Raw genomic sequence first — 22,584 nt, forward strand, 5'->3', positions numbered from 1 at the left:
ACTCAATTGAGAGCTGGTTAGCCTGAGGATTCTTGCTCTTTACTAAGTAATGCTATCTCTTGCATTCATCTTCTGAGCATATCCACTTGTATTAAAGTGCCTTCGTGTGGCAATACTTGAAAGCCTTCTTCAGAATTCATTGTGCCCTATGTTTTGACTGAGCAATTTATATTAAAACCATTTCTGCTTCCCTTGCCTGTTTTCTCCCTTCCCTCTTCTCCCCCCTCCTTTTTCCTGAGTAACTGTAGGGTGAGAAAAGAAGCAGTTTTGCATTTCAGTACACTTAATGTAGCCAAGAGGTTTGTTCGTTGCTGCTTTGTACTTTCAGGCAAATGAGAAAATTTAGATTAATAGGTTGTTTATTCTTTTGCGTGTTCCTCAAATCAAAGGCACTGGATTGCATTATTAAAGAAGTTTTGTGTGGCAGGCTTGGAACTGTCCTCACTGAGCGGTACATGAAGAAAAACGATTGCTTTTCATCCCCCACTCATTATGCAGACTGGCACAGGAACGCTATTAAATGCAGTATCATGTACTATTACTTAAAGACCTTGCTTCTGTACAGCTGATGTTGGGCTACAATTTCACAGGATGATCTGTCTTGAAACAGACAAAGAAAACCCTAGAAATAGAAACACGTATGTCCTTATATTTTAAAAATTTAGATATTAACCAGTTTAATAAAGAGAGGTTTTGTTTAGAATACTAGTGACTGTCTGCTTCGCAGTGCTCTCAGATCTCTTCATTGGGGATTCTGTTCATTTGTTTCTCATTCGTTCAGTTAGCAATAAGGCACAATAAGGCACAATTGGGCTTTCAGCGATAATCTACCCAGTCAAATTAATGAGGAAAATATTCAACATTATTTTGAGACCAGACCCATAACTGAAGGATCTAGCTGGTGTTGAGTAGCTGACTAAATGCATGACTCTGTCCCATGGATGTTCTGTACAGAATGGGCAATGATTACATTAGATACTCTAATTCCCTTGGCATTCTGTGACAGAAGACTCTCTCTTGACCCAAGGCCTTCTGCTTTGAAAGTGAAAAGTCTGGGGGACATAATTTAAGAGGATGAGATTGTGCCTGTCTTATGTAAATAAGAGGAAAGAAGTTGCTTTGCCGTACAGGTTCTGCTTCAGCTCTAGCTGACGTTCACAGCAAGAAAGGCAAAATTGCACATTCAGCACTGCAATTCATCATCCTAAGAAATGGGAAGACCTCTATCGTGTGCCCCACACCAGCATCACCAGGCGCACAGCGGAAAGTAAGCAGTGTCACAGTTACCAGACTGGCTGAACTGCTGAACTTCCCTTGTGTAATAGTAGATATTTTATTTATTTTTTTTTTATATATGTATATATATATGTCATCTTCCACCTAAGGGTCATGCAGAGTTCCTCCAGCCACTTCCATATCTCACTTAACTATGTTAGTTTGCCTCTGTATAACAGATCTCTGGATTTTCCCTGACAAGTAACCATCCTCTTCCTCCAAGGGATCTTAACCCCTTATGAGAAAATTAGAGTGCTGGTGTTTTGGTTTTTCTATGGGGTTTTTTTTGTTGTTTGTTGTGGTATCTTTTCTACCTGAAACATGCAAATGTACTAGTGTCTTGTAACTGCTGTCCCAAATTTTCAGGGATAGTATCATCTTTTTTAGTCTTTTTATAACTATTCAGTTCTCCAAATTGTTCATTCATGCCATGTTTTCCATTCCCACTAATGCTTGCAGCCAAGTTCATAAAAGGATTACAGATCTCTATTTATAATGTTACGTATCAACTTTTAACCTGTTATAAAGTGCCTCAAAAATGAACATTAGACCACTGTATTCTTCTCCTGTATTCCCAAGCAGGGGAGGAATTGTGACTTAATCCCAGACTTCCTATGCACAGCTAATGCTGTTTGACCTGTGACTCCGCTGAACATTGTCACTTTTTTGAGAAAATCATAAATATTTTTTATCTTTCTGCTTAATAATTCTAGATACTATTTCACCTGCTTTAATTTTACCTGTTCATTCAATGATTTTTTTCCTTACAGCTTTTGGACATTTTTGAGTTAGATATGGCCATTTGCTAATATATCATTAGCACTAAATACTAATCCTGTTTCTGTTGCTGACCAGCAGTATTCACACTTACAAAAATTAAAATACTGGAAAGATGAATAATAAATTATACTTGTTTTTCAGAGCATAAGTTTATCGAGTCAAAACTCTTCTGTCCCTCTTCCTCTTTAGCATCTGAAGGCACATTATTGCAGCCACAAACTCCACTCCTGCATCTCCACATATTCCTGCTATACCAGAGACTTCTAGTGGTTGTATAGTTTTCTTTTTGTTTTCTGATAGGTATAATAGAAAGTATTTTCATTGCTTCCTTTTAACATCTAGAATAGTTAACATTTTTACTCAGACATTGAAATTAGAATCTAATCTGTCTAGCACTGAAAAGCTTTCAAGTCTTCAGTGTATTCATGGAAAGACTTTAGAGTGATACAGACAGCAGTTCAAAAAGAAAAGGAACTCAGAGGAAAAGCTCATTAAATTCCCAAATAATTCACTGATTTGTTATTTCAAACATTGACTGGAAAGCATTAATGATGATGCTCCTTGTGCTGTGGCAGTGGATGCAGAACTGTGTGTCCTTCATTCAGCAGAAGTCTGTTCTGGTCACAGCTGTGTATACAAAGCTGCAAGTGAAAATGAGATGTACACATAAAGGCTCTCAGTCTATTTCCCTTTGCAGCAGTCGTCTGTTTGTTCTTTACCAAACCCCAGAAAACATCCTCCTAAAAGGAAAGAGCAAAAGTAAATAGAAGATTTGTTTTTTCCTTGATAAACATGTCATGTAAAGTGACTTTCCAAACATATCCCATTTAGTGGGGATAATTTAGAAACCTTGAACTCCATCATTGTTTGTTGCCCACCAGCATGGATTCTCAAGGCCCCCATTCTTCCTATCAGAGTTTCTGATTCCAGGAGCTGAAAAGTAAAGTCTTGTTTTGGCATGCGGACCCAGGTTCTCGAGTCCAGATTCACTTCTATATTTCTCTAATAACTGAAGAGCTGTTTCTTGTAATTTGTATTTGTCCTCTGAACATCTTGGAGCTTTTAAGGAGGTGGGATCTTTTCTGCTTTCCTTTGGGATCCCCTATATGTTAATAATTTTATTTAATCTTGAATCTCTTAAGAGCTAGCACTACTAGTTTCAGAGCCCTTAGTAGCACATGTAGGTGGGGACTTGGAACAGCAAAGCCTGAAACAGATCCAGACAGGAGATAACTCATGTGAAAAACAACTGGAAGGATGGATGTTGTCTTTAAACATTGCGTGAAAGTGAGAGGAATATGAATTAATACACTTATATAGCATGCCTTTTTTTACCATCCACTTCACATAGAGTACTATTAAAATGCAGCTACATCTGAATGTAGTGAGTTTAGATACAGTTCTTTTGCCAGAAACACCAGGAAGCAATTTTTTCCCAACAGGGCAGCATTAAGAAACATTTATAATTGTATGGAGCAAATAGGACCTCAGCTTTTAAGCTCTGCTTTGAAAGATAAGCACATTTCCTCTGAGTCAAGAACATATGCTGAAATACATTACATTTAAGTACTACTTGAAGCTATATTGCTGTATGATTTGCACCATCTGATTTTCAGACTTGCTCCATAAGTTTCAACATCGAATGGGAAAAGAAAGGCAAATGTTGCAGCAAATAAAAGGAACATGTGTTTTGTAAGTTATCAATGGCTGGAGATGCTTAAAGAGCAGCTTTCATCTTGACTCCCACTCTGAGGGTTTATCACACTTGCATTTCCATGATGGGTTTTTTGCTGAACAGTCAGGATATTGTTGCATAGGAGATGAAAAAATTTAAGTGAAACCACAAAGAGTACAGTTGTGCTAGAACAATGTAGCTAAGGCCCCAGCTGCTAGTAGAGGTTAATACAGTGTTACTCACTATGTATGGCCCATCTCACTGTTGTCATTAAACGGGTTAGTCAGCAGTAACTGTATTTGGGGTTTTAGGATTCCTGCCTTGTTTTATTCCAAGAATTCTAGCCCTTTTAGAGGTTGTGTTTTGTTTCTTCTTTGCATTGTCTTCTCAGTAGCCTATGTCACAGCAGCAATCTATCTAGGAGTTTCCACAGAATACTGATCATGCTTCCTTTAGGAGAAATCACTTGCATATCATATCTGGTCAAAATCATTTGCTCAGTATGCTAAGCTATCATCCCACCACTAATCAGTTAAGTGATATTCTTTTTTATTGCTCCTGCCATAAAGAGCCTTACAAAGATCCTGAAGAGCCTGACCTCATTATGAGGCTGAAAAAGATTAAACAACTGAACTCTTATCTATTTTCAGTTTCTACAAGCCAGGATTACAGTATGGATTCATCTCTCTGTTTGTCCTCCAGTAGATGGCCTTTTTTTCCCCTCTAGAAAGCCCTGTGCAGCAACAAGAAAGTGTCCTTTTTCTGTCTGCAACAAGAGTCACTCTTTTGTCTAGTTCCTTATGCTTCCCTGATTACCATAATATATGCATACCATCAGTGTTAGGGCATAATGCTGGAGGATTTAGGGCATTTGCCTGAACTTTCCTCCAGCAAAATATTCTTAACTTGTGGTTCATGGTAGATGGTCCATGGAAGTGTATTTAGCTGTAAAATAGGTGGCATTTAAGTTAAACTTTGACAAAGTTTAACTTTGACAAAGATGCATGATGTCCATGAGAAACTTTCAGGATTAATAGACACTGAAGAGTTTAGAACTTGCTGGGCTGAAACTTAAAGAATGTTTAAAAAAAAAAAAAAAAAAAGCTTTGTTTCATTTTTTAAAAATTAATATCTGTGTTAAATTCTTATTAAGCATGTATTTCTCCATGTGAAATACAGAGAAAACTAACTTATTTTGTTCTCTCTCTTCTCAGTTTTTAATAAAAAATATTAATATTTTTAGGACACACAGCTCACTAGAGTATTGTAAGAGTTAAAATCAAGAGACGTTACAGAACCTTAGCCAAAAGCATACCCTTAAAAGGGGTAGTTGGATGCCTTGTTGTTTCAGGTTTCTCTTAGTGCATTCATTCTGTTCTGCATTCAGACCAGTTCTGTAGTGGTGGTCATTTATAATCATTAATCTAGCTCATTGATATTGTAATGGGCTCCAAACATTCTCTGTGGAGCTTACATGCTCCACTGCATTTCCTTCTAAATAACTAATGATGACTTCTTCAGTCTTGTCATTAACCAGATTACCTTCCTCCAGCCAGTCCTCTTACTGATTTGTTTGGTTTGAGGTTCGTTTTTCTTTTTGAGTTTTTATACTTATAAAAGAGACTCAGTATCGGTGTGTTTGAGAACATTTTACTTGACTGAACAACACTGCCCAAGCATAGGTCCAGATGCTGCAATACTTATTTTTATGAATAGACTCTCTAACTGTTGACTCCCAAGGCTCATAAAAACTATGTCCTTTCCTTTCAGACTGTTTTTCAGCATTATAATTTGTGAAAGGAAATTGGTGAAAATTAGCCAACAGTCTGGGTGCTTGGGATTATACTGCATAGCCTGTATATACACCTATATATAAATATACTGTGCACTAAAGTCAAAGAATGGCCAGGACTATGAATAGCGTTCAGTTCATGTTCAGGTAGTCAAGTGGTTCCCGGTAAACACAAGTGCACAGAAAAGGAGGTGCTAGACCATTCAGTGCTTTGTGGATCACAACCACCTCCTTGAGTTTCAACCACAGTGAGTGGACTGCTTTGCATAATTGCATACTGGTGTCAATCTTGGTGGCATGTAGGATTCTCCATTCTTCACAAGCCTGAACTTGTCTCTTTCATGGTTGGGCTCATGATAGACACATTTCAGAGAAGCAGTATCAGAGTGCCTGCTGCGATGACAGCTGTTGGTGAAGGTGCAGTTAACTGTTCAAAACTTTGCAGTGGATTATTTAAGAGTCTATGTGGAGGAGCAGACGGGGGAGACACACATGGCTATCCTTGATGGTCATCTAAATTATGCTTAAATGTTTTGTCTCTCTTCCATGGGGTGTTTGTAGCGACTGCACTGTTCCTTGACAGCCTCTTCCAAATCAGTTGTTAAAAGAGGAAAATCCGAAACATTTCTGCTTCACTCATTGTTCTGAGAAAATTGTTGACCATTGCACTTTGCACTTTCGCATGCCACTTTGAAGTCTGAGACACTTGGGAGATTCAAAGTATTTGAAAATACATGATTCTACTGGAATTGGTTCACTGAAACCTTTCTTTGGTGTTTCCTGGAAAGGTTGGGCTAGAAAGAAACTGGAAATCAAGGAGGTCTTCGATCTGAGATTTCCACAGTAATCTGCAGCATTTCCATAGTTCATTGTGTGTCCTCCTTCACCTCTACCTCCTTTTCTTTTTGGGCCAATGTTATAGCTTTCTTCTGCTCCCTGACCCTGCGTGCATGACACAGATGAGCTGTCTGTCAGCTAACTGTATTTCTTGGGGCTCCCAAAGCAGAAAGGAAATACCAAACAGTAACTGAAGACTGTGTGCCTCTCCCTGGCCATAGTCCCATTATTGTCACTAGACCTAGTAAATATCTGAGGGAGGAGGGGTTGTATGTAAGGTCCTGTATTGCATGAGATGCAGCTGCGTACCACCTGCCTGTTTATTCTGCCCATCTCCTGATGTGTAGCTATGAATTCTTTAGTTGTTTTGAAGATCTTAAGCTTAATGACAACTTGTTTTCTTGAATAGAGGCTGATCCACATCTTGTCTAAAGATTACTGCTGCTGTTTGAGAGCTTGGGGAAATGTTGATGGTCCCCTCCAGTGAAGTGTTGCCGGCATTCCTGTACTTCACTATTAAGATTGCTGTGGGTCCTGTTTCAAGTGGTTGAGCGGTCTGCCCCCCAGATGGCCAGAACTCCAACAGGAATGTTTGCTCCTTATTGTTTACAAGGCCAATTAGATCTGGCATTGGATTGATTATTTTCTCAATGAGTGACTGAAAACTCAAAGCGAGGAAAAAAATCAACTGTTGAACAAGATAGAAGCAGTCTAAATCTATTAGTTCACCTATTGCTTGGAAGATGTGCTAGTTACATCCTTAGTGACATTACAGTGAAAGGGAAAAATAGTTTCATAGTTGAAACATAATGTCACAGCATTTCAGTTACAAATTACTGTCACTCTGAAATTGTACCTTATTTCTAGTTTTCTAGTTTATCTGTCTTAAGAGCCAGTCTTGTGTTGTGTTGGTTTGGTTTCGTTTTGCTCTGCCTGTATTTGGTAGATTAAAGTGCCTCTTATTATCTGATGCCATTTCCATTGTAGCTACAGACTGAGGATTACCAGGGGTGATCTCTGCTGTTCCACAGGCTTACAGTTACCCAAGAATACTTACATATAATCACACTTAACTTCACATGTTAGGACATTCTTAACATTTCTTACTTGACTTTTTCATGCCTCTGAAACATGAGGGGAATTCATACATTTTCATACTGTAGTCCACAAAACTAGCCTCTTTGTTTGCTTCAGGCCTATGTCCTTTGGAGCAGGCTACATGTCCTTCTGGATCACCTCAATGAGCTGAGCGTATCTTTAGGATTATGTGTGCTTCAGAATATGCACAGAATTATCTTTCAAACATTAAAGAAAGCTGCATGGAGAAAATTGGTTGTCCATGTAGTAAATAAAGTTTAAGCCACTATTTGGTTGCTGTAGTCAATAATGTACTAGAAAATTTAAACCAGGTCCTTTTGCTTGTCACCTTCTATCTTCTTTTTCTGCTTCTGGAAATAATGTGTCTGCTTCTCCTTTCTTATTGTTTGCTGTTCTTACACTTCAGGAACTCTGAATTCTTTAAGCTCCACCTTCATTCAAAGTCCCATCCTGTAGTTAAAACAAGAAATTAAAGAGTTAATATTGTCTTTAGTGTTGCATTTTGTATAGTGTTAAGGTCCTCAAAGTAGGTGGAAAGTTCAAACTTTAGTCATGTTTCAGGCTGTCCGTGGATTCAGGAATACCACACTGCATCAGTTAAACTCTTCCACTGTTGGAATGTTTTCTTTACAACCATGAGAGCTGAGAACTTTTTCTACGTTTCTAATGAAAGTTTAAATTTTTCAGTTTGCGGATGTGCCCTGCTAACCACATAAGCATGCCAGATGATAGCCTTGGACTGTACCTTTGGCACAGCTCATCCTGCCCTGAGCAACATTCACTCAAAGCTGAAGTAATGCTGCCACATGAAACGTTTGGTACTGAAGGATAATTATGGGGAATTTGAAAGGGACTAGAGGATGATGAAAGTTTATATAAACAGCAAGATTCTGGATTTTGGAGATAGAATTGGAGCAGTTCTGTATAAATTCATTTTTTGTTTTTGTTAATCTGGCAAGTAGTTTATTGATAAAAGGACTCAAGATCAAAGGGCAGGAAAACAATCACACCATCTAGAGGATTTTACTCTTTAAAAAACCTCTAGCTCACTCAAAATATGGTGCTACTGGAGCTTTGCCCATAATAAGCCTACTTTTCAGTGAGTTTACTGTTCATATGAACTGTCCAGAGTCCGTCCAGAACAAATGAGTTCATTCTTCACTGCAGCTGAATCTTTTCCTTCTTACCTGAGTGCCTCAAAACTAGCTTTCTGCTCAACCACAGTACTAATCCCCTCTAACTGTTCTCTCTTGCAGCACTCCCCAAACAAATCTTTTTAGGTCAGTCTGCTTAGCTCTCCACTATATTTGTCTGACAGGTTGTTCCCGGCAAATCTCACTAAATCTGTCACTCTGCTTTTTCACATCAGAAGCTGGATCTTTCTACCTGTTGTCAACAGGAGTCACCTATATCTAAGTCTGCTGTTTGCAGCCATGCTACTTTTGTAGAGTGCAAAACATCTTGTTTGTGAAGACTCCTTGCCTGCAGCAGCACCTTTATGTCTGGCACGATTTTGCTAATATTCTCACAGGTCAGGAGGGGCAATCCAGGGTGCAGCCAGTGCTGCAAGTATCCTCCTGGAAGAACCCCCCCACAGAGCCAAACTCTAGCAACTCTGTGCATTCTTCAGTTACCCTGTCTGCTTTTGCTGTCATGTCAGACACAAAATCTTCTGGGGTCCTTTCCTGAGGATGCTCTGGGATCCCTTCTGGGAGGACCTAAACGGTATCAGTGGAAAGAATAGATGGGCTTTGTGAATAACCTAACTCATCTGCCTGCTTGGATAGCAAGGATGCCAAAAGTTCTGCCTTAAGAGTATGTCTCAGACTGTTCACAAACCATCTTAGCAGCCAGTACAGCTGAACCTACTTTTAATTAGGAGGATCATGACAATGCCTTGCATACATCCTGGACTTTAAGAATTAAAACATCTTAAGCAGGGAATTACCTGAGCCTATCTAACAGTTTTTCTCTGCTGAGGAGGGGAGGTTCTGCTCTCCTTCTCCACCTTCTCTCTTCCTTGCATGTGACCATGCTTTTCCACAGCTTGCTTTGCATGAGCTTTCATCAGATATTTCTGAAAGTCAGTTCAACTTACTAGCCCCGGAAAAAAGTTGAATTTTCTCAGCAAGGGGCCTGTTGAGTGCCAGAGCTGGTGCAAGGGCTAATTCAGAACCACGTGGCCAGCAACAGGTGAGGGGAAAGGAAAGGAGAGAAATGAGGGAGACCTGCCCCTTTCAGCAGGAGTAAGGCTTTAGATTGGTTTAGCTGCTTGTTGAACTTCACCATCAGGAAGGTAGAGGTAATGCATCCAGTTATTAAAACTTGGAAAATAGTTTGTTTGGGGTTTTTTTGCTAGTATCTAATGAGATTGAGCCAGATATTGGTACAAAGCCACATGGTCTTTTAAAGCTACTTATGTCCAAGACTCCATGTAAAGCACACATTCTTATGTTGATGCATGAAACGTATTTGATAATTACCCTCTTTAAACTATTCACTAGAAAACGTTCCCTTAAGAAATGAAGTTGGTTTTAAGCTAACCTGGCAGAAATCTTTGGCTTCTAGTGCATTTTCCTGTTGCTTAAAAGTAACAGGTTGGTCTCTCTCAGTTTTCTTCTGATTTTCCTATGCTCTTAGGACTATTTTCTAATGACTGTGGGAGCTGTTGGTACACTTCAAGGGCGGAATGAATCGTGCTGTACACGTCTTATGTGAACATGCTTATACAACTTAAGGGGAAAGTGCATGAGTGCTTATTCTTTATTGTTTAATTTAGCTTTATTTAACCTTCCATCTCAAATTATCGGGATAATTATATGACCTGCTGTTTCGCTTTTTGTTTGTTTGAAAATAAGGAAAATAAATTTTTAAAATTAGACAAATGCATATTCTGGATCTGGTTTCTGTTTATTTTATATCTCTTCTTGTCAGTGGAAAAAGTGAATTAGTCAAAGAAACAGCCCTTGAATGTTTTTATTTTGTTTCAAATTCTTATTTAAACAACTATTATCTCAAGTAACAAGAACCAATCTTTTTCATGATAGTTCATAAAATCTCTCAATGCAAAATTTTATAAAAGATTAATTGAAAAGGAAGAAATTTTTTTTTAGAGTAGAAAGTATTAGAGGAAGAAATGGGATTTTTTACACAGCTGTATATCACTGCTTAGGTCCTACACATGGATTAATTTTCCTAGAATTTTTGGGTTTCTGTTTGTTATTAGCACTAGATCTATGTAGGATATTAGGCCATAGGTATCTTGTGAACAAGGCATGTGCAGAGCATAGCCTATTAGCCAGATATGAGTTGTGAAGTTGCAGTATTATCAATACTCATGTTTATATTCATTTTTTTGTAAAATTGTGACTCCTATAGACAGCACAAGAACACATAGACGTTAAGTTTTAGGGGCTTTTGTTTGTTTTTGTTCTTTTCTACAAGGTTGCAAGCTTGTACAAATATAGAGAGAATCCTAAGGATGCGATACATATACCAGAAACATTTAAAAACTGAAGGCTAGGAAAGACTCTCCCAACATTTAAAAAAAAATATTATTTATTAGGCTGTTCTCTGTTATATTTCCAGGAGACTGATTTACAGCTCTATGACTTTATGACTCTTGAATGACTTCATTAATGTGGTAGAAAAGCAGCCTGTGGAAATTGTGTGTCCTGCCATAATCCAAAGGGGAAGGCTACATTGCCCAGGGCTCCAGCCTGCTTGGATAGTGTTTGTACATAAAAGATGATGGGAATTGGGAACTATAATGTATATTCATCAAGGCAATCCTTGTGTTTCTGGGAAGTTACTAATGTGACTTTTTGGGGCAGATTTCATACACCAACTACAGTAAATATTCTCCTAGTGCTTTGGGCATATTTATAGCTGTCACAGTGTTGTGACAGCATTGCAGATAGCTATTTCTTGTGCCGAAAGCAGCCTAGATACAGCAGCAATGACTGCAATTCAGGCTAAGTCCTAAATATTTATTGGCTTCCTGGGTAGATTTTTACAACCTTCGCTGAGCTCCAGGCTTCTGTGGCCAGGCTGCTGTTGGTATGAAAGATAACTAGTTTAAAGACAGCTCAGGTGTGTCTACACTTCACTCACGACACTGACAGCAGCGTAAACACATAATTTCACATTCCTAGAGTTTGCATCACTTTGGGTCAGGTGCCATCTGTCAGCCACATAAAAAGCAGAAATGAAGCTGGTAAAAACAATACATGTTTTAAAAGCCAGGGAAATACAAAGCAGCTGCCTTCATGTTTCTCAAAGGTAGGCCATTTTTACCCAGAAGGTGGTGTTTGTTTTCTAAGACTATACCACATGGACAAACTTCCTTCTCCACTATGTCTCTGAAACATGACGAAGAGTCTGCCTCAGGCACCAAAAGACAATAAACTACTCATACACAGTGAGATCTGTAGGGAAGAGTCAGGATTTTGCTAGTGGCTCAGTGGCAGCAGTAGTACAGGCTGGGCAGGATTTTGAAGACCAGTACAGCAAAAATTACGACTGAAAGGTTAAAGTACTTCCTGAGCAACTCTAGCCGTACCACTTTACTTTCCTGCACTTATTCTATTAAGCTTCCCAGCTCCTTCTTCGTGTACTGCTCTTTTAAAATCACTTTGGAATTTGTTATTAGCTGCTTTGCAGTAGAAGAGGAAAGTGTTAGGTTCAGCTGTAAATGAACGTGGTTAACATGCAGATTGCAATCTCTCTCCATCCTCAAACACATGGTATGACCAAGTTTGTTCCACTGCAAGAGCATGGTAGAGTGCGTACAGCTCACTGCCCTGTGCTGTGGGGTCAGATTTAAACTGTCCGTGATTTGCTTCATTTGTTACTGGAACTTGAGATACAGTAATTTGTGGTAGCAACCAAAGTAGTGGTTGTGGATTCCAGTTTTCACTCATTCTGACTGGTACCGTCCTTCTTTTCTTTCTTTCTTCATCATGCAGTGTTGAACACTATTTACTCAGCTGTGGCCTGGAGACAGGAAGGAGCAATGTGGTCGTGCACCAAAACTGCCCTTGTTTATTCCAAGCAGCTCTTGGCAGACAGTATGGTACACGGGCAAATGTAATTTTCTGCCTGGTCTTCACTGACCTCGCTTGTAGGGAACAGAAAAACAGTTATCACAGCAAACTGTAGACACCTCCTAAGTTCTGTGGTGATCCCCCTTCCTGTGTAATAGGTACCCATCTTTAGTCTGAGAAATTCATATGATTTATTGGTCAGGCGCCTGGGGTGTCTACAGGCTGAGTTGTGTTACAGCCTAAAAGCGTCTGCCTGCGTACTTCAGTGACTAATTTGGTGCCCTTTCTCCAGGCATAAGAAGCAAAGGGCTTCTTTCTTCAGAGAAGGAACTTCTCTGCACCACTTCAGCTTTGTGTGCAGTTCCCATCTAAATAGACCATTTGCTCAAAGACTGAAACTGTTATTAATTCCACTTTTATTGACAATGAACTTCACCCTCTGATGTGCTGGCTGGAGAGGATCTCTGCCACCCTTTCCCAAAGTTTTTTTGAGCAGACTTCTGCTTTTGCTCTATGTTGTGTCATTGTTTTATGATGGAGAAGTAAGGATGATGCTGTGACTTTGTATGAAGAGGGAGGAGAAAAAGACAGTGTAAATTATTATAAAAGTATGTTATTTCCAGCAAGTGAGAGATCCCTATTTATGCCTCAAAACTAATGCTTGCATAAGGCCCAGTTACCCTCTCAAGCTGCCTTTGTCTAGCAACCTGACAGGGACCACGAACAAAGTGCAACTTTCTCAGGAAACCTCATCCTTCAAAAAAATCTTAAGCTCCTTCACCTTCAGGGTGAGAAAAGAGGAAGCTAAGATTCAGAATTAATGAAAAGGGGCTTCGCTGATGAAAGTGGGCAGATGATTATCCTCCTAGAGCCTGTCCTGAATGTATGAGGGATGCTCAATACACTGCTGGACACCACACTGTGAAAATCTAAAGGGGATCAAAGCAGAGCAATAGATACGACTGGGCTAGGTAGGGAGGGATGTAGAGGGTAAGGTATATTTAAACAGATCTAACTTTAAATAAATATAGTTATCAGTTGAATAGATTGAATAAGATGCATATGAAGAAAGGGTTATTATAATGATCTGTTGACAAATGAAAGGAAAAAATAATGGACAGCAAGAGGTATAAGGATGCATAAATAGGAATTTGAACTTAGCCAAACAAAAAATCTAAATTGCATAAAGCTTCCAAATGGTGTGACTCCTTCAGACCAACATGTAGACTTTTTAGACAAAGATAGGAAGTTTAATGCCCAGCATTATTCAAAGCTAGCTTTAGAAAGCCTTGAAGAGTAGTTGTAAGAGGTCTATACTGTCCTCTAATTATGAGAAAGCGTCTGTTTCAAAAGAGCCTTTTTATGCCCAACTTCTGTTTTCCTGTAACCTGCTTCCTGTGCTGAGCCTGTTGAAGATGATTTTATGAAACTTGCATGTACCTTACATGATCAGATAGTTTTCTCAAGAACCAAACTTTCTCTTGCTATAAATGACTGTTGATCCAACAAAATAACAGAGAAGAGAATTTTCTTCCCTCTGTGTAGTGTCATGAAAGAGAAATAGTGAGCCGAAAATTCAATTAAAAATATGCATCTTCCTGCCCCTGCTAACTGGGACTTTTTCAATAATATGCTTTTGCAGTTATACTTAAAACATGGTGATACTTTCTTTGATGACATTCAAGGAACTGATTAGCTTACATTGCAGGAGAAAACCCCACCATTCCACTGGATACTATCATTAACGCAAGCTCAGATTATACACTGACTGAAGGACCAAGGTAGCATCTGCAATAGAGAGCAGCCTCTGATTTGTGTTTTAGTAAGAAATGACAATACAAAAAAGTTACAGCACCCTCCATATTCTCCCAGACATCTGTAATTTCAGTGCAGTCACGGAAATTTAATTCAGCTCAGTATTCAGGTTTTGGAAGAAGAGAGATTCTGATGTATTTATCCTTACAGTAGAATATGTTGCACAAATCTTTGCAATGGTATTGTAGTTCTGCACAGGCTGAGACTTCCTTGTGTTATAACAGATTTCTGACTGCAGAGTTGGCTTTTCCAGACAGAACAAAATAACGTTTTCATAGAATGACCCTAAACCTAAGGTGCTTCATTAGATAGAAAGTCCTCCCAAGAGCAGTGCAAAGTATAGTACTCTAGAGAGTGTCTATAATGGATGTCAAAGAGTCTGACAACAGTGGTTTTCGGCTATAGGGTTTCCTGAACTGAAGAGAAAAATAGTAGCGCTCTCCTCTCCTCCATTTTCCTGGCTAATAATGTAGGTAAAGGAACAGTCTATAACTTGATTTTGGTGACAGCCCTCCTGCAGTATTTCTTTAGTCAGCATTGAAAATATTAATTTGGCTGGGTTGGACGTCACAGTGAAATGTCCGTTTGATACTGCATACCTGCCTCTTGAAACATCTGACAAAGGTGTAGTATTTTCCCTTTCTCTCGCTTTTGTCGAACTGCCAGGCTTAGAGGAGTTGTGAAGATATGCAGAAGTTGTGCCTATCATCTGGGACATTGTTGATTAGAGAGCCTAAGGAAGGCTAAGATGCGTCTGTGGCAAAAGAGCTCATGCTCTGTACCTCAGTCCTAATGCCTGTGCCCTTTGGATCCCCTCTCTGACTACTGCTTGGCTCTACTTCCACCCCTGGCTCTTTCTTCCATACTTGGCATTCTTCTGTATATAGAAGTACTGCAAAAATTGCTGCTGTTCTGCTAGTCTTCTCCTTAACTCCAGTCCACAGCCTTTTGGACTATGAACATACAATCATGTAGGGCTTTTTGACAGCAGTATGTTTCCATTCCCTTGGGGTCCTATAAGCTTTCCTAAGAGTCACCTCTTTTAGACTCCTTCTGCTGAACCACAGAGGCCTTTCTTGACCAGTCTTTCACAAAGCTGCTCTCTAAAACATGAATCATTTGATTGGTTTTCTTGTGTTTTTTGGATCTTCGTTCTGTGCTTCCTATAATATAGTGACCAGATTTGTACACATTATTCCAACAGAGCCCATCCAGCTGCCTTACCAAATGCCAAAGTAATAACGTCTGTGGTTTATATTCTGTAGCCTTCCATACGCAACCCAAAAACCTTGTTTGCCTTTGTTACTGCTGCCAGATGTTCTGTGGATGGTTTTCAGGCATAATGTGGTGAATGTCACCATGCCAGTGAATTTCAGCAAATTTAAGCAACTTTGAAATGATTCCTTTTTCCACATGGTTATATTCAAATCAAACCAAACTGTGTTCTCACTTGAAACTGCCCTGTTTTGGTTACCTCTTTTTCACGCTGAATCACTACCTGTTACCAGTTTCTCTGCAGGAGCCTCTTCAATAGGATTTCCCCTTTCTTAGGCCTCTTTCTGATTGTCTTTGCTAGAAACTCCATCAGAAAAGCCCAGCTCTGAGGGTTTAGGGAGCAGTTATATTGTCAATACTACCCAGTCTACTTGAACTGAGAGAAGAAGAGAATATGAGGGTTTTTTCTGAGAGAGGAAGCAAGGGGAGGGAACAGCCTGTAAAAGAATTATGATGTTCTCACCTCTCTTTTCCTGCAGATTTGCTGACAGCACAGGAATACCACTGCCTGCTGCAGCTGCTCTGCCCTGACTTCCCAATGGAACTCACTCAGAAAGCAGCAAGGTGGGTCCTCATCCTTTATTTTAAAACGAGATCAGTCCTACACATGTGGACTTAGGAACTAGATCTGTGGGTAAAGGTATGGACAGGGACCTTCAGCTTTTAAGATTTGGGGAAAAGAGATGCCGTGTTTTGAGGTTAAGAACAGGGAGTTTTTCTAGCAATGAGAGAGTGTGTATATTTAAGGTATACAGGGACTGAAATAACAGTGCAGAATGCTGCTGGCTCTATGTTCAGAAGATGAGTTGCATATAAAATAATGTCAATGTGTTTTTAAATGACATGATTTTAAACTCTATTTCAAATACAATTTACCATCTTTAAAATGTGTTCCCCCTCACCCCAGCTTCCTATGGTTGATCACATTTAAAAGGTACTAACCTCTGAAGGATTGCCAGTGTTTTAAAGTACATTAGCGAAGAACATGGTAGCTAATCTGTTTGAAATTTTAATCTAGACAAGGCCTAAAGCAGATAGATGGCTCAGGGCACTGATAATGTGATATAGAACTTTTTACTGATACTGCTTGCTGGTTCCAGTCCAGCCCAGGCAGTTGATTATTAACTATCTGATAGTGAAAATGTAATAAGGCATATACATCTGTTGGGGTGGGGGGTCAGTTCAGATCTCAGTAGGAGTGCGCGCGCAAACCCCCCCTCCCCCCCATGATCACAGCAAGGTTACTGAATAAATGCTCTCATTCCTAGCCATCTAGGGGGAATTCCTAGCCATTCCTAGAGGGGGCATAGAAACTTAACTTTTTTCATGGACCTAGAAATGACATTTGGAAACAGGCTCCAGATGCGTGATCGGGATATTAACTGCTGCCTATGTTGTTCATGGCCTAAATAATGAAAAGGTCCTCATTTTCTATTTGTCATTCTGTTATCCTTCATTAGCATCAGAGTCCCATGAAAATTATATTAAGGAAAGTGAAAAAAGAGAAGTGTTACCCATCTGCTAGTACTTCCACTGGGCTGATTCTCTGAATTCATCCCTGGCTCCTGTGTGCTGCTATCCAAATCGAATTGCAGTTAAAGCTGCACTGGTTCAATTAAAACTAAAAGTTGAGTGCCCCTTTTCCCTCTAGCTCACCAGTGGGCCTCCACAGAGTACAGTTGCTTGGCCTCCAATGCCAGACTAAGAAAGAATGCTAACCCTGTAGCAGGGATATATCTGCTGCTTCCTTTCATGGAGGTACACAAGCACCAGTCCTGTGCACTGGTGTGCATTTCATAGGGTTCCAGCTGAGCTGAGCAGGAATTTGTGATGGTGCATGAAAGGAGACTTCAGCATATCTACACGTTATGATGTTTGTGTCAAGGAATTTAATCCACAAGGCTGTTGTAAACTAGAGGCCCCATTCAGGGGTCTGCCGCATTGTTGTGCGTGTGCCGTAGGGACAGACAAGCTGGCTTTGGGAGCAGGTGTTGGAGAGAAATGAGATCTCTGTCAGAGGCACCCAGGCTCAGGTGGGGATGACTTCACTCCTACTTTTGGCTGGCTAGAGATTTACTTACACATTGCTATTATTCTGTTACAAGCTAATCTGGTTCAACAATTTTAATAAAACTTGTTGTATTTCTAAACCATCTTTCTCTTTCCTTCCATCTATTGCTTGCTTACTTGTCCTTTTGCTGGTCTATGCTTCCCATTGTTCTCCTTGGTCTCTGCCAGTTAGAAAGGTGAACTCTGCAAGCTGTCTTCCAGCACCAGTTGATTGAGTCCTTGCAAAGCATGATTGTCACATGCAAACCCGCTGACATTGTTCCTCTTTCAGTCTGCACAGCCCCAATGGTTTTGTTGCTAATTTGCTTAGGAAAGGAATTAAATAAAGTAGTGGTGGGAGTAGCCGCAGCATTCACTGGTACAGCCAGGACCTGTGTAATTATTGGCACTCTTGGGAAGAGAGCAGTTGTAGTCTCAGTGCTGCATGACTGAGATGATCTCACAGCACGGTGCACTCCGCTTATCCAGGAGCTGTTGCTATGCACTGATAACAAACACTGGGAGTAAGATCAGGAAATGTCAGAGCAGAAGAACAGAGGCTACAACAATATAGGTTTTATTTGCGTGACACCAGAGTGCTCCATTTTTCTGTTCCTGTTGACACAAAAATGCATAAGTCATACCCAAAAAACAACCAGGCTATCTGTGTCTCTGAGATTTCTTGAATGTTTTTTTCTTCAAAGGGTTATAGCCATTAGCAGATTGAAGATTTTAATCTACAGAGATACCTTTGATCTTCAGAGACACCTTTTGGTTTTCTGAATCTTGAAACTGCAGAAGGACAGAAAATGAAGGGATTTTTCTGGTTTGATGCCATGATTTCAAGATCTGTACCTGAGCACTGACTTTTCTCTTGTAATAGAAACACAAGGAACTCACCGCCAGCATTTGAGTAGCAAGAGCTCAGTTGTTCACAGCTCCTATGCTGTTTTATGTAGTATATAAGCTCATGTTGCACTTATCAGTACTAATGGAAGCGGGGCTTGCAATTCTGTACCCCTGTCGTTAAAACATTGCCTGAGAGTGCAGATCTTGCCCCTTTTTGTATGTTCCGCTTATGTTTGCCTCCATGTATCGGTAAACAAACCAAGTCCCTGAAGACTCATTTGAGCCAGCCTGGCCTTAAGATAGATTGTGTCAGTTAGCCTTTAATGGTAGCAAAGAACAGTAAAAGTCCTTTCAACTTGCCTGGTCTAGAGTTTGTCCTGGGGACATCCTGTCTAGTCTGGGTTTCTGAGATTTTAACCGCAATCAGTAGATCATAAAGTTTCCCCGTTGGCACAGTAGCAAGGCTTTCCTGCCAGCCAAACCCACTTGAACCCTGAAAGACCACTACACCCTTTGCCAGAGTCCTTCAAGTATAGGCATCTTTCTTCAGTCCTTTCCAGAGTTTCTCCTTGATTTTCATTATTCATTGAGTGCTGACTACTAACTTTGTAAATAAGCATGTGCCCCTGAGGGCTTAAAGTCTAATTTGGACAAGAAAGAATGAATAAAGAATTCCTTGAAATATCAGCTACCTGATGAACTCTTTTGAGTTGCAGTTCAGACTTTCAGATTTCATCCTCAATTTTGGTCCTGTCTGGGTTACAGTCCATGGCTAGGATTCTCTCCTTGCCAGATATTTTAGGGAAGAGATGCAGATATGTTGCATATGATGCTCTCCTAGCTTCCCTGACTGCTGTGTGGGAAAATAGCCAGCTGCAGTCAATCTCCTCATAAATGATTGGATTGGATTTAAAGACTTCTCAACATTTCCACAGCGCAGGCTCCTGGGCCGAGTGGAGTCAGTAACGCATCACCGGAGTGCACCTGCTTCTGTTTAGATGCCTCTCTGTCACATGTGTGCTGTACAGTCTTCCTTAGAGGCTCCTTGCTGTCTTTAACAGGAAGAAGTGTCCAGCAAATCCTCAAACCTTTGCCTGTTTCCTCATGCTCTCTCCTCTAACAGAGAGACTGGGACTGGGTGCTGCAGAGCACAGCCACTGACCATAGCTTTAGATTTAACAAGTAAAATGAGTTAATTGTCATGAAGGTGATGTAATATCATTCTGCATAATGAACACATAAAAACTGCTCTCCACTGTTGTTCTCCTGCATCTCCAGGATGGAGAAATGCACTGATAAAAGCTTTGGAGTTTGGGCTTTGAGGGTATCTGTGAGACAGACCATCATTTCAAAGGAGGGAGTGCACCTCATCAGCGATGTCACCCATCACATTTCCAGTGCTTAAATAGTGGTTGGAAACACCAGTGGCTGAGCAGTATTGCCGAGAGATGAAGATGCTCTGCCTGCCAGCTTCAAAGCCATTTCCTTGATGTGGCCACTGACAATCTCAGTAACATGCTTATTAGTGAGAATTAAGAACTGAAGCTACTGCTTCTTTAGACAGGAGGAGGAGGAGGCTTCTGGAACATAATAAATAAATTAGAAGCACTTTTACATCTTCAAAGGGTTTTGTTTTAAATACTGGCTTTTCTCCTGGGGACCCTCTTAGCCCTAGTCTTTCTTCTCTGAGATAATTAATTCAAGCTGCTCTGCATGTTTGATTTTGCCACAGTGAACATAACTGGTCTGAGTGGCAGGGAAGTCTTGGAAGATCCTATAACTCTTCTAGGTCAGCCTCCCACACAGCTCCCTGGAGTCAGAACATGAGAGAGAACAGCGTTTCCCCAGCAATGCGTTCAGACCATTGATGCTGCAGGAGCTGGCCCATGGATTGCATTTGGCCCCATGTTCAAAAGGGTCCTACTAGGTGACCCGTACTTTGGCTATAATGAGCTGGTAATCCTTCTCATAAGACATGATATACCAGATACTGACTGTACAGGGTCGGTAGACCTGCACACAGTTGAAAAGAAGTACCAGCTGCTTTTCTTTAGCACCATCTGAATACTCTGTTTTTTCCCATCGAAGTGAAGTGTTTCCTTCTGTTTTCCAGCCTGAGCTGTCATTGATCAGGCCATTTGATTTTCCCCACTTCAGAGACTGGCCTTTTTATCCTTATGTAGTGAGTGACCAGAGCATTGTTTTTGTTTTCATTTTTATGAACATTTTTGCCTACTTCTGAAATCCAGAGGTTTTTTCCCTGAAAGGAGTTGGACTTTTCTATCACTTATACTTCATCTTTATGTCCTGTTACTGATATTTTCCATATTCATGAAGTATGCTTCAACATAGGGATGCATGTAGGGAGCTACATGCACCTGAGACTTAGCAGAGAGAAAGAAAACATTGTCCCTGGCCCAAGAAATTTGACCTGATAGTCAGATGATAGACCTGGTAGATATGAAAAGAGACCGATTCATTCATTGGGAAGGGGGGATAGGATATTCACAGCGTGTAATTAGAAAGCTGATTGTTAGTGCAATGTTATTTCCTCTGTAGTCAAGTGGAGTTTGTTTGAGTATAGATTAGGAATTAATAAATGTTGTTATCCTTATGAATCTGAAAATATCCCAGTTTGATGAGCTCTAGTATACAGAGGAATAGCATAACTCTCATTCTGCTCACACCAGTTTAATACTCATGTAACTGTCTTGTCTGTAGCGCAGTTACTCTTTGTATAGCCATGTGAACCAGCCTTGCAGTTTTTATGCTGCTGTTTGTTCTATCGTGTCCACCAGGCTTTGAATGTTTGACATCCATGTCACACTGCTCTGTTCACACTGTAGCCAAAGCGTGTGATAGCATTGACATTCAGGACCTTCTCCTTGCTGCAGGTTCTCAAGATGACTTCATTTTATGTTAGGGTGTCCACATCCGTGCAGCAGTGGGTGTTCCTATTCCTCTCTCCTAACCTTTTATACTGGGCCAAGCCACTAGCAGTCCTCAGCTGCACATAGCTCCCTAGCTGCACTTTCTCTAGATCTGGGGTTCCTGGTTACAGACTTTAGTTCTTTTGTAGATGCTAAACTGTTTCTCTCATCTTATCCTAGGATTGTGCTGATGGATGATGCTATGGATTGCCTGATGTCTTTTTCCGATTTCCTCTTTGCTTTCCAGATCCAGTTCTACTACTCAGGTAAATGCTGGGAAGCTGCTAACTTCACCCATTAGTACAGAATTACAACCTTACAGTTTTCCAATCCCTGCACCTTTTTGAAACTTGTAAGGATATGTTTTTTCACAGAAAATATATATATAATGGAATCTACTGGCGAAAGACATCTGTCATGCCAAGAGATTAGGAAGCTTCATAAGGAGGTTCCAAATTTTTGTGAATAACAAGATACCTGTAACTGTTATGGCTTATGCATGTATTTGTCTTAGCCTTGAGACATAAATTTCCAGCTTTATCTAGAGTATGTTAGCACCTAACAATTAACTTTTACTAGGATTTTTTTTTTCCTTTTCTTAATAGAGCATTTCTGCCCCTACAGTATTGGTCCCTGCTGGAGACAGGATAAGAAAAACCCACCAGCTGGTGCCTTGAAAGGAAAAGGAACTGGGCAAATGGATACAATTCTTCCCCCTAATACTCACCCAACTATCACCTGGTTTTAACTCAAAGAGTTTCTGAACTGGGTATAATTTCCATGGACTTAGGAACCCCCAGTGGACTCCTCTCCCAAGAACTTCCTCAGCCTCCCCTTGAAATCACATAAACTTGTAACCTCCACAACACCTTTTGGCAAGGAGTTGTGCAGGTCTGCCAGAGGTGTCCCATGAAGAACCACCTCTCTTGTTTGATTTGAGAACCCCTAGTTGGAAGGGAAAGTGAACAGTTAATCCCCATCTAGCTTCTTCATATTGTTGGTCATTTGTCATATTCTACCCCTCTCCCCTAGTTTGAGTTTTAACTACATGGGGTACTTCTTTTAAAAATTCTTGACAGGAAACGTACAAATCAAATCATGTTAGTTTGTGTGTATATTTACATATGTTCACCCACACATATACATCTGTAAAAATCCCCAGGT

At 40.2% G+C, this 22,584-nt stretch overlaps 1 protein-coding gene across 1 annotated transcript in view; it reads left to right on the plus strand.

Annotated features, from left to right (window-relative positions):
• CSTPP1 (centriolar satellite-associated tubulin polyglutamylase complex regulator 1) overlaps positions 1-22,584 on the plus strand; it is an 84,157-nt gene that overhangs the window by 52,566 nt on the left and 9,007 nt on the right. Inside the window, exons 4-5 of the mRNA XM_075754577.1 lie at positions 16,072-16,156; positions 21,601-21,686. Coding sequence (XP_075610692.1) covers positions 16,072-16,156; positions 21,601-21,686 — 171 coding nt within the window. The remainder of the gene's footprint in view (positions 1-16,071; positions 16,157-21,600; positions 21,687-22,584) is intronic.

The sequence above is a fragment of the Balearica regulorum genome, chromosome 5, assembly GCF_011004875.1.
Source record: "Balearica regulorum gibbericeps isolate bBalReg1 chromosome 5, bBalReg1.pri, whole genome shotgun sequence".
Classification (NCBI taxonomy): Eukaryota; Metazoa; Chordata; class Aves; order Gruiformes; family Gruidae; genus Balearica; species Balearica regulorum.